At 44.9% G+C, this 13,391-nt stretch overlaps 1 protein-coding gene across 1 annotated transcript in view; it reads left to right on the top strand.

Moving 5' to 3' along the window:
• Positions 1-13,036, top strand: part of LOC135050400 (uncharacterized) — a 96,690-nt gene extending 83,654 nt beyond the window's left edge. The window contains exons 4-6 of the mRNA XM_063956887.1: positions 11,120-11,188; positions 11,264-11,476; positions 12,267-13,036. Of these exons, the coding sequence (XP_063812957.1) occupies positions 11,120-11,188; positions 11,264-11,476; positions 12,267-12,949 (965 nt within the window). The 3' untranslated portion in view covers positions 12,950-13,036. The remainder of the gene's footprint in view (positions 1-11,119; positions 11,189-11,263; positions 11,477-12,266) is intronic.
• The last annotated feature ends 355 nt before the right edge of the window (positions 13,037-13,391 follow it).

Below are 13,391 nucleotides of genomic sequence, written 5' to 3'. Positions count from 1 at the left end.
TGTCCTCCTACTATATACTGCGCACAACTACAATGTAGCACAGATGTGGATATTATACTTGATGACACAGAGGTAAAGCAATGGACTACTGTACCGTACTGCTATATATATATATACTGGTGGTCAGCAAAATTCTGCACTGTCCTCCTACTATATACTGTGCACAACTACAATGCAGCACAGATATGGATAATTTACTTGACGACACAGAGGTAGAGCAATGGACTACTGTACCGTACTGCTATATATATACTGGTGGTCAGCAAAATTATGTACTGTCCTCCTACTATATACTGCGCACAACTACAATGCAGCACAGATATGGATAGTATACTTGACGACACAGAGGTAGAGCAATGGACAACTGTACTGTACTGCTATATATATATATATATATATATATATATACTGGTGGTCAGCAAAATTCTGCACTGTCCTCCTACTATATACTGCGCACAACTACAATGCAGCACAGATATGGATAGTATACTTGACAACACAGAGGTAGAGTAATGGACTACTGTACCGTACTTCTATATATATACTGGTGGTCAGCAAAATTCTGCACTTTCCTCCTACTATATACTGCGCACAACTACAATGCAGCACAGATATGGATAGTATACTTGACGACACAGAGGTAGAGCAATGGACTGCTGTACCGTACTGCTATATATATACTGGTGGTCAGCAAAATTCTGCACTGTCCCCCTACTATATACTGCGCACAACTACAATGCAGCACAGATATGGAGCGTTTTCAGGCAGAGAACGTAGATATTTGCAGCACACTGAGCACAGATATTTGCAGCACACTGAACACAGAAACTTAGAGAACGCTGCACGTCCTCTCACTATCATCTCCAATGCACGAGTGAAAATGGCGGTTACGCGCGACTCTTTATATGCAATACGAATCTCGCGAGAATATGACAGCGGGATGATGACGTTCGGGCGCGTTCGTGTTAACCAAGCAAGGCGGGAAGATCCGAGGCTGCCTCGGAACCGTGTAAAATGGGTGAAGTTCGGGGGATTCGTATCTCGAGGAACCGAACCCGTTCATCTCTAGTTAAAACAATATAAATATTGTACAACAAACACCATCCTGCCTTGGACGATCCGAATCCCGGACATTAGTCGCACCAACCACTTCTGGCGGAATAAGGGACCGCACAGGCTCCTCCCACTACCGATACGACGCTCTGAAGGGATGGCCACCCCCTGTTTGTCTGGCTGACTTTGCCTCCTTGGCCATCTTAGCCTTGACACGGTGCTTGATGTCGTAGAATCGCTTACGACACGTGTCCTCGTTCCTCCTCACCACACCCTCACTGTTAACTGCCGCTACTACCTTCCCCCACAGAACACTCTTCCTGGGTTAAAGGAACCTTGGCAGCATCAGGCCCAAACAGCTGACAATGATGGCTCATCAGCTCCCGCACCAATGCAACATTCTCTGCATAGCTGAACTTCACATTGCACCCCATCTTTGTAGTGGTGCGTAGCTGCGAAGCCACAGCACCATCACTGTCACTCTCACTCGAGGCCGCAGTACCAAACTCCACCTCCTCCTCCCCCTCACTAACCTCCTCCACCTCACTCACCTCCTCCCTCTCATTCACCTCCTTCATCTCACTCACCTCCTTCACCTCACTCACCTCCGCCACCTCACTCACCTCACTCACCTCTGATTGGGACATATTCCGGACAAACAACAAATAACACTGATAGAAATAAAACACAAAACACACTCCTCCACTACCACTACACACCACACACCAAACACACACACACACACACACACACACACACACACACACACACACACACACACTCACAAACAATGACAATAGTGGTGTGGTATTGAAAGTAGTGATGAGCGCCTGAAATTTTTCGGGTTTTGTGTTTTGGTTTTGGGTTCGGTTCCGCGGCCGTGTTTTGGGTTCGACCGCGTTTTGGCAAAACCTCACCGAATTTTTTTTGTCGGATTCGGGTGTGTTTTGGATTCGGGTGTTTTTTTCAAAAAACCCTAAAAAACAGCTTAAATCATAGAATTTGGGGGTCATTTTGATCCCATATTATTATTAACCTCAAAAACCATAATTTCCACTCATTTTCAGTCTATTCTGAATACCTCACACCTCACAATATTATTTTTAGTCCTAAAATTTGCACCGAGGTCGCTGGATGACTAAGCTAAGCGACCCTAGTGGCCGACACAAACACCTGGCCCATCTAGGAGTGGCACTGCAGTGTCACGCAGGATGTCCCTTCCAAAAAACCCTCCCCAAACAGCACATGACGCAAAGAAAAAAAGAGGCGCAATGAGGTAGCTGTGTGAGTAAGATTAGCGACCCTAGTGGCCGACACAAACACCGGGCCCATTTAGGAGTGGCACTGCAGTGTCACGCAGGATGGCCCTTCCAAAAAACCCTCCCCAAACAGCACATGACGCAAAGAAAAAAAGAGGCGCAATGAGGTAGCTGACTGTGTGAGTAAGATAAGCGACCCTAGTGGCCGACACAAACACCGGGCCCATTTAGGAGTGGCACTGCAGTGTCACGCAGGATGTCCCTTCCAAAAAACCCTCCCCAAACAGCACATGACGCAAAGAAAAATAAAAGAAAAAAGAGGTGCAAGATGGAATTGTCCTTGGGCCCTCCCACCCACCCTTATGTTGTATAAACAAAACAGGACATGCACACTTTAACCAACCCATCATTTCAGTGACAGGGTCTGCCACACGACTGTGACTGATATGACGGGTTGGTTTGGACCCCCCCCAAAAAAGAAGCAATTAATCTCTCCTTGCACAAACTGGCTCTACAGAGGCAAGATGTCCACCTCATCATCATCCTCCGATATATCACCGTGTACATCCCCCTCCTCACAGATTATCAATTCGTCCCCACTGGAATCCACCATCTCAGCTCCCTGTGTACTTTGTGGAGGCAATTGCTGCTGGTCAATGTCTCCGCGGAGGAATTGATTATAATTAATTTTAATGAACATCATCTTCTCCACATTTTCTGGATGTAACCTCGTACGCCGATTGCTGACAAGGTGAGCGGCGGCACTAAACACTCTTTCGGAGTACACACTTGTGGGAGGGCAACTTAGGTAGAATAAAGCCAGTTTGTGCAAGGGCCTCCAAATTGCCTCTTTTTCCTGCCAGTATAAGTATGGACTGTGTGACGTGCCTACTTGGATGCGGTCACTCATATAATCCTCCACCATTCTTTCAATGGGGAGAGAATCATATGCAGTGACAGTAGACGACATGTCCGTAATCGTTGTCAGGTCCTTCAGTCCGGACCAGATGTCAGCATCAGCAGTCGCTCCAGACTGCCCTGCATCACCGCCAGCGGGTGGGCTCGGAATTCTGAGCCTTTTCCCCAGTTGCGGGAGAATGTGAAGGAGGAGATGTTGACAGGTCGCGTTCCGCTTGACTTGACAATTTTCTCACCAGCAGGTCTTTCAACCCCAGCAGACTTGTGTCTGCCGGAAAGAGAGATCCAAGGTAGGCTTTAAATCTAGGATCGAGCATGGTGGCCAAAATGTAGTGCTCTGATTTCAACAGATTGACCACCCGTGAATCCTTGTTAAGCGAATTAAGGGCTCCATCCACAAGTCCCACATGCCTAGCGGAATCGCTCCGTGTTAGCTCCTCCTTCAATGTCTCCAGCTTCTTCTGCAAAAGCCTGATGAGGGGAATGACCTGACTCAGGCTGGCAGTGTCTGAACTGACTTCACGTGTGGCAAGTTCAAAGGGCAGCAGAACCTTGCACAACGTTGAAATCATTCTCCACTGCGCTTGAGACAGGTGCATTCCACCTCCTATATCGTGCTCAATTGTATAGGCTTGAATGGCCTTTTGCTGCTCCTCCAACCTCTGAAGCATATAGAGGGTTGAATTCCACCTCGTTACCACTTCTTGCTTCAGATGATGGCAGGGCAGGTTCAGTAGTTTTTGGTGGTGCTCCAGTCTTCTGTACGTGGTGCCTGTACGCCGAAAGTGTCCCGCAATTCTTCTGGCCACCGACAGCATCTCTTGCACGCCCCTGTCGTTTTTTAAATAATTCAGCACCACCAAATTCAAGGTATGTGCAAAACATGGGACGTGCTGGAATTTGCCCATATTTAATGCACACACAATATTGCTGGCGTTGTCCGATGCCACAAATCTACAGGAGAGTCCAATTGGGGTAAGCCATTCCGCGATGATCTTCCTCAGTTGCCGTAAGAGGTTTTCAGCTGTGTGCGTATTCTGGAAAGCGGTGATACAAAGCGTAGCCTGCCTAGGAAAGAGTTGGCGTTTGCGAGATGCTGCTACTGGTGCCGCCGCTGCTGTTCTTGCGGCGGGAGTCCATACATCTACCCAGTGGGCTGTCACAGTCATATAGTCCTGACCCTGCCCTGCTCCACTTGTCCACATGTCCGTGGTTAAGTGGACATTGGGTACAGCTGCATTTTTTAGGACACTGGTGACTCTTTTTCTGAGGTCTGTGTACATTTTCGGTATCGCCTGCCTAGAGAAATGGAACCTAGATGGTATTTGGTACCGGGGACACAGTACCTCCAACAAGTCTCTAGTTGGCTCTGCAGTAATGATGGATACCGGAACCACGTTTCTCACCACCCAGGATGCCAAGGCCTCAGTTATCCGCTTTGCAGTAGGATGACTGCTGTGATATTTCATCTTCCTCGCAAAGGACTGTTGGACAGTCAATTGCTTGGTGGAAGTAGTAAAAGTGGTCTTACGACTTCCCCTCTGGGATGACCATCGACTCCCAGCAGCAACAACAGCAGCGCCAGCAGCAGTAGGCGTTACACGCAAGGATGCATCGGAGGAATCCCAGGCAGGAGAGGAATCATCAGAATTGCCAGTGACATGGCCTGCAGGACTATTGGCATTCCTGGGGAAGGAGGAAATTGACACTGAGGGAGTTGGTGGGGTGGTTTGCGTGAGCTTGGTTACAAGAGGAAGGGATTTACTGGTCAGTGGACTGCTTCCGCTGTCACCCAAAGTTTTTGAACTTGTCACTGACTTATTATGAATGCGCTGCAGGTGACGTATAAGGGAGGATGTTCCGAGGTGGTTAACGTCCTTACCCCTACTTATTACAGCTTGACAAAGGGAACACACGGCTTGACACCTGTTGTCCGCATTTCTGTTGAAATAGTTCCACACCGAAGAGCTGATTTTTTTGGTATTTTCACCAGGCATGTCAACGGCCATATTCCTCCCACGGACAACAGGTGTCTCCCCGGGTGCCTGACTTAAACAAACCACCTCACCATCAGAATCCTCCTTGTCAATTTCCTCCCCAGCGCCAGCAACACCCATATCCTCCTCATCCTGGTGTACTTCAACACTGACATCTTCAATCTGACTATCAGGAACTGGACTGCGGGTGCTCCTTCCAGCACTTGCAGGGGGCGTGCAAATGGTGGAAGGCGCATGCTCTTCACGTCCAGTGTTGGGAAGGTCAGGCATTGCAACCGACACAATTGGACTCTCCTTGTGGATTTGGGATTTCGAAGAACGCACAGTTCTTTGCGGTGCTACTGCTTTTGCCAGCTTGAGTCTTTTCATTTTTCTAGCGAGAGGCTGAGTGCCTCCATCCTCATGTGAAGCTGAACCACTAGCCATGAACATAGGCCAGGGCCTCAGCCGTTCCTTGCCACTCCGTGTGGTAAATGGCATATTGGCAAGTTTACGCTTCTCCTCCGACAATTTTATTTTAGGTTTTGGAGTCCTTTTTTTACTGATATTTGGTGTTTTGGATTTGACATGCTCTGTACTATGACATTGGGCATCGGCCTTGGCAGACGACGTTGCTGGCATTTCATCGTCTCGGCCATGACTAGTGGCAGCAGCTTCAGCACGAGGTGGAAGTGGATCTTGATCTTTCCCTAATTTTGGAACCTCAACATTTTTGTTCTCCATATTTTAATAGGCACAACTAAAAGGCACCTCAGGTAAACAATGGAGATGGATGGATACTAGTATACAATTATGGACGGACTGCCGAGTGCCGACACAGAGGTAGCTACAGCCGTGGACTACCGTACTGTACTGTGTCTGCTGCTAATATAGACTGGTTGATAAAGAGATGTAGTAGTATGTATGTATAAAGAAGAAAGAAAAAAAAACCACGGGTAGGTGGTATACAATTATGGACGGACTGCCGAGTGCCGACACAGAGGTAGCTACAGCCGTGAACTACCGTACTGTACTGTGTCTGCTGCTAATATAGACTGGTTGATAAAGAGATGTAGTAGTATGTATGTATAAAGAAGAAAGAAAAAAAAACCACGGGTAGGTGGTATACAATTATGGACGGACTGCCGAGTGCCGACACAGAGGTAGCTACAGCCGTGGACTACCGTACTGTACTGTGTCTGCTGCTAATATAGACTGGTTGATAAAGAGATGTAGTAGTATGTATGTATAAAGAAGAAAGAAAAAAAAACCACGGGTAGGTGGTATACAATTATGGACGGACTGTCGAGTGCCGACACAGAGGTAGCTACAGCCGTGAACTACCGTACTGTACTGTGTCTGCTGCTAATATAGACTGGTTGATAAAGAGATGTAGTAGTATGTATGTATAAAGAAGAAAGAAAAAAAAAACCACGGGTAGGTGGTATTCAATTATGGACGGACTGCCGAGTGCCGACACAGAGGTAGCTACAGCCGTGGACTACCGTACTGTACTGTGTCTGCTGCTAATATAGACTGGTTGATAAAGAGATGTAGTAGTATGTATGTATAAAGAAGAAAGAAAAAAAAACCTCGGGTAGGTGGTATACAATTATGGACGGACTGCCGAGTGCCGACACAGAGGTAGCTACAGCCGTGAACTACCGTACTGTACTGTGTCTGCTGCTAATATAGACTGGTTGATAAAGAGATGTAGTAGTATGTATGTATAAAGAAGAAAGAAAAAAAAACCACGGGTAGGTGGTATACAATTATGGATGGACTGCCGAGTGCCGACACAGAGGTAGCTACAGCCGTGAACTACCGTACTGTGTCTGCTGCGACTGGATGATAAATAATGATATAAAAAATATATATATATCACTACTGCAGCCGGACAGGTATATATTATATAATGACGGACCTGCTGGACACTGTCTGTCAGCAGAATGAGTTTTTTATAGAATAAAAAAAAAAACACCACACAAGTGAAGTCACACGACGAGTGTTTAACTTTTTCAGGCAATCACAATATAGTATACTACTAACTATACTGGTGGTCAGTGTGGTCAGGTCACTGGTCAGTCACACTGGCAGTGGCACTCCTGCAGCAAAAGTGTGCACTGTTTAATTTTAATATAATATGTACTCCTGGCTCCTGCTATAACCTATAACTGGCACTGCAGTGCTCCCCAGTCTCCCCCACAATTATAAGCTGTGTGAGCTGAGCACAGTCAGATATATATACATAGATGATGCAGCACACTGGGCTGAGCAGTGCACACAGATATGGTATGTGACTGAGTCACTGTGTGTATCGTTTTTTTCAGGCAGAGAACGGATATATTAAATAAAACAAAACTGCACTGTCTGGTGGTCACTGTGGTCAGTCACTAGTAAACTCTGCACTCTCTACACTTCTACAGTACTCCTAAGCTCCAGTAAATCAGGTCAATCTCTCTCTCTCTCTCTCTCTTCTAATCTAAATGGAGAGGACGCCAGCCACGTCCTCTCCCTATCAATCTCAATGCACGTGTGAAAATGGCGGCGACGCGCGGCTCCTTATATAGAATCCGAGTCTCGCGAGAATCCGACAGCGTCATGATGACGTTCGGGCGCGCTCGGGTTAACCGAGCAAGGCGGGAGGATTCGAGTCTGCTCGGACCCGTGAAAAAAACCATGAAGTTCGGGCGGGTTCGGATTCAGAGAAACCGAACCCGCTCATCTCTAATTGAAAGTCGACAGTAACTAGGTCGACAATGTCTAGGTCGACCACTATTGGTCGACAGTAACTAGGTCGACAGGGTGTCTAGGTCGACAGGGTCTTTAGGTCGACATGTTCTAGGTTGACAGGTCAAAAGGTCGACATGAGTTTTTAATGCTATTTTGGTGTCGTTTTCTTCGTAGAGTGACCGGGAACCCCAATTAGTGCACCGCGTCCACTCGCATGGCTCACTTCGCTCGCCATGCTTCGGGCATGGTGCCTTCGCTCCGCTACCGCTTCGCTCGGCACAGATTACCGTTCCAATCGTAGTCCACGTGGATTGTTAAGTATGAAAAGGTTCAAAAAAAGAAAAAAAAATGTGAAAAACTCATGTCAACCTTTTGACCTGTCGACCTACAACATGTCGACCTAAAGACCATGTCGACCTAGACACCCTGTCGACCTAGTTACTGTCGACCAATAGTGGTCGACCTAGACATTGTCGACCTAGTTACTGTCGACTTTCAGTCCGGATCCCGACAATAGACTGATTTTTTTTTTTACAAAGACAAAAAACTAAACAAACTTTTAAATAACTACACAACAAGTATGACAAGACTACTTACACACACAGTACAGCACTCAGCAATCGCAAAAAAACACCTCAAATCCTCCAAAAACTCCAAACAACTCTCCAACACCAAACACCACTTCCTCTCACCTCTCCACTAGCTAAACCCACGAGGTTCGGTCGGTTTGGGGCGGTTTTATAGTAATGAGCACAGACACTCTTCCATCACAAAACCAACCAATCACGGACGAGTGACAAAAACGAAAGTTAGAAAAAATCGCGTCCGGGAACCGAAAAACACTGCCGCAACATTCAAATGACGAATTCGTAAAAATAAAAAAAACCACGGCCGCAAAAACACAAAATTGACCGCATTCTACCTTTGAAAAACACTAATGACATCGACATCGAAAAATGAAAATAATCAAAATACGACAGCATAGTAAATGAGACGTAAAAAATTCAAAAAGTTGCAAATTCACACATTCGATGCCAATCGTGATTCATCTCCCACCAAATCGTCATAAATACGAATTTTAGTAAATATACCCCCTGAATGGAGATCGTGTCTGCTGAGGAAGTCTGGTTCCCAGTTGTCTACACCCGGGGGTATATTTATTAAAATTCGTATTTATGTCGATTTGGTGGGAGATGAATCATGATTGGCATCGAATGTGTGAATTTGCAACTTTTTGAATTTTTTACGTCTCATTTACTATGCTGTCGTATTTTGATTATTTTCATTTTTCGATGTCGATGTCATTCATGTTTTTCAAAGGTAGAATGCGGCCGATTTTGTGTTTTTGCGGCCGTGTTTGGGTTTTTTTTTTACAAATTCATCATTTGAATGTTGCGGCAGTGTTTTTCCGTTCCCGGCCGCGATTATTTTCTAACTTTCGTTTTTGTCAATCGTCCGTGATTGGTTGGTTTTGTGATGGAGGAGTGTCTGTGCTCTTTACTATAAAACCACCCCAAACCGACCGAACCTCGTGGGTTTAGCTAGAGGAGAGGTGAGAGGAAGTGGTGTTTGGGGTTGGAGAGTTGTTTGGAGTTTTGGGAGGATTTGAGGTGGTTTTTTGCGATTGCTGAGTGCTGTACTGTGTGTGTAAGTAGTCTTGTCATACTTGTGTAGTTATTTAAAGTTTGTTTAGTTTTTTGTCTTTGTAGAAAAAAAATTCAGTCTATTGTCATTGTTTGTGAGTGTGTGTGTGTGTGTGTGTGTGTGTGTGTGTGTGTGTGTGTGTGTGTGTGTGTGTGTGTTTCGTGTGTGGTGTGTAGTGGTAGTGGAGGAGTGTGTTTTGTGTTTTATTTCTATCAGTGTTATTTGTTGTTTGTCCGGAATATGTCCCAATCAGAGGTGAGTGAGGTGGCGGAGGTGAGTGAGGTGAAGGAGGTGAGTGAGATGAAGGTGAGAGAGAGGGAGGAGGTGAGTGAGGTGGAGGAGGTTAGTGAGGGGGAGGAGGAGGTGGAGTTTGGTGCTGCGGCCTCGAGTGAGAGTGACAGTGATGGTGCTGTGGCTCCGCAGCTACGCACCACTACAAAGACGGGGTGCAATGTGAAGTTCAGCTATGCAGAGAATGTTGCATTGGTGCGGGAGCTGATGAGCCATCATTGTCAGCTGTTTAGGCCTGATGCTGCCAAGGTTCCTTCACGCAGGAAGAGTGTTCTGTGGGGGAAGGTAGTAGCGACAGTTAACAGTGAGGGTGTGGTGAGGAGGAACGAGGACACGTGTCGTAAGCGATTCTACGACATCAAGCACCGTGTCAAGGCTAAGATGGCCAAGGAGGCAAAGTCAGCCAGACAAACAGGGGGTGGCCATCCCTTCAGAGCGTCGTATCGGTAGTGGGAGGAGCCTGTGCGGTCCCTTATTCCGCCAGAAGTGGTTGGTGCGACTAATGTCCGGGATTCGGATCGTCCAAGGCAGGATGGTGAGTTTGTTGTACAATATTTATATTGTTTTAACATATGTGCTTTGTCCTTAGTTGTCTGAAATGTATTCTAGCTAATTGTGATAGTAAGTTGGTTCATTGTTCTAATGTGTTGGTGATGTAGTTTTGTACATAAATAGTTATGTTTTTTTCCTTTGTATAGTGAAGTTAGCAGTTGTCCTGGCCCTTTTGCAGCATCAATTTATTCTGTTATGGGTTTTTTTTGCATTTTTGGGGGGGACTTTAAATGAAGTGTGACTCGTGTTTTCAAGAATGTTTAGTCCATTTTGTTGAATGTATTTATGGTTATTTATGTTGTTCTGGGTAGGCCTTTGTGTGCATGATGTGATTATTGCCGCTGAATATATATATATATATATTTTTTAAATAATATATTTGGTTGTTGTGAGTTATTTTTGTCAGAAATAATTTTTTTGTGTTAGAGACTAATATTCATGTTGTGTTAAACATCCACGGTTGGTTTTGTAGTTGTATAATATTGTTAATTCTGCACCTTAGGGTATGGATTGGTTGGTGTAATTGGTTCATAATTAAAGTATACACACCCAATGAAGTCAGCCAGAAGCGCATAACCAAAGTTTTGTTTAATTCACATAATGTTTTTCATATGTCCACATCACAATAAGGTTTTTGATTAAATATCTAAGCACAATATAATGATCATAAGGTCAAACTTCATATTTCTACAGTACGAAAGAGAGCCAGCACAGCCAGGACACAAACCACACTGCCAAGAGATGCGGTTGCTCGCGATGCGGGTAAGAATATTGTGTATACACATATTCTGCAAATACATAGAAAGACAGAATTATAATGTTTATTTTATCCCATAGGAACTTCATCATCGCACCATACTCCACTAAGACGACATTCTCAGGGGTCTGCCAGTCTCCAGAAGATGGGTAGCAAGAGACGCCGTCTTGAGGCGGTAACTGCCCCCACATCCTCACCACCACAACGGCGCATCTCCACTGTGTTGGCTCAGCCACCAAAAGCCATTTTGGCCAGTCCACAAACCGAGGAACCACAATCCCCTCAGCTGTCTGGTGAGAAAACATAAAAAAATAAAACAAAGTGCATTTTACACAGTGTTTTTGCACACAAAAAAAACATGACCAAAAGCACACACTCATCCTTGTACTAATCCACACCAGCAAACACATGGGGGTAACGTTACTAAGATTGGAGTTCTATTTAAGATGTGATGTTGCCCATAGCAACCAATCCTATTCTACGTTACATTAATACAGCACCTTCTCGAATATAATCCCTGCAATGTGATTGGTTGCTATGGACAATATCCCATCTTAAATTGAACTTAAAATCTTAGTAATTTGACCCCATGGTAAGCATTATTTCGTGGTTCACATCTCAACTTAACAATATGCGCAAAATAGGTGTGCCCACTTCTGCCAACCATATTTTTTAACATATGTTTTTTCGCTATAATTGAAAAAGTTTACTGGGCAAGACTGACAGCCTTTAACAATGTATGAGTGTATTGTTTAACACATTTAATGTATTGTGTTTGTTTGGCAAAAGGAAGCTTTAAACATAATATGTCAGTGGTGGAATTTTTAATTTTTATAGTTCTACGTGTTTGGCCATTAAGTAAGGCTCATAGTCCAACATTTACCTTAAAAATTGTTGTAATGAGTAGGGTACCTAAGAAGCCACATGTTTCTAAAATAATGTACAATAATATTTTAAGTTTAGCCCACACTCTATTTATAATTTACAACATGCACATTAAGAAGTAATGCATGTTGACGTAAAGCTGAAACCAACCAGAAGCCCAACAGTAACTAAATTGTGGCTGTCTTCAACCCCATACAGATCCAGACATCATGCCCCAGGATACCCAGCAGGAAACTGACTTGCAGCAAACGTTCACACTCCACCTGCAAGCAATTGATAATAACCAGCCAACCACGCCGGCTGACATATCTCCACCAGCCCAAACAACACCCACCCACCAATTGAGCCCAACACCGCCCCAGCCACAAATAGGACCAGAGTTTTGGTCCAGTTGGGCCACACAACAGGCACAAAACTATGCCTGTCTCTACACACACAGCCAATATCTTGCCAGTCTGCCCCATCATCTACCTAGACTCAGTAGAAACTCAGGCAGACTGATTGTGCAACTTGGCAGAGTGGCCAATACCATGGAGCAGATGAGAGCAGACAACAGCCAACTGATAGCATGTTTTCAGCGCATAATGGACGAACAACACCGCCATCAACAAGCCCTCATTCAAGTCATTCAGAACAATCAGTTAATCACCGAAAGCCTGTCCAGGATCATCTCCAACAACACAGCCGCAACCACACAACTCACAGCAAGCCTCAACAACCTGAGCCAAAACATAAATGTGTTGGCAGCCCAGCAACAAGGCTCAAGCTCAGGGACAACCACACCTAGCCAGACCCCAGTAACCTCCCCAGTTAGACGATCCAGCAGAACACGGCCCAATGTGCCATCACAATCCTCTGCAGCCAGCAAAAAAAAAATCTAAGAAATGAGCAATCCTGCAACAAAATATACAGTATTTTCAAAGAAATATAAAGATTAAAGAATTGCGGCCAACCGAATTCAAGTGTTTAAGGCAATAAATTACTCAAACGCTATATGTGTAATGTTTAATTTGTTATTGACTGACAGTGTAAGATGAAAATGTTATTGACTAACTGTGAACAACATGTCTAACATGAAACAATACAGCATCACAAACAGAATTCATAACTACATATATTTTAGGATTGGGGTTAGCCAATGTTGATTAAGAAAAATTAAGACTTACCGGTAAAATAACGCAGAATCAGTTCTTGCCTTACCTGCCTCCCTACATCTGTACTCACACTGTCGCCAGATGTTTCTATCCTCTACTTGCTGACTGTTTTCTTCATCACCAACATCATACTCCTCCTCCTCAACATGTGGCAGATGTTGACACAAAC

This window comes from Pseudophryne corroboree, chromosome 2 (genome assembly GCF_028390025.1).
Source record: "Pseudophryne corroboree isolate aPseCor3 chromosome 2, aPseCor3.hap2, whole genome shotgun sequence".
Taxonomy (NCBI): Eukaryota; Metazoa; Chordata; class Amphibia; order Anura; family Myobatrachidae; genus Pseudophryne; species Pseudophryne corroboree.
Note: the sequence above shows the minus strand (reverse complement) of the source record. Positions and strands in the feature narration are given on the sequence as shown.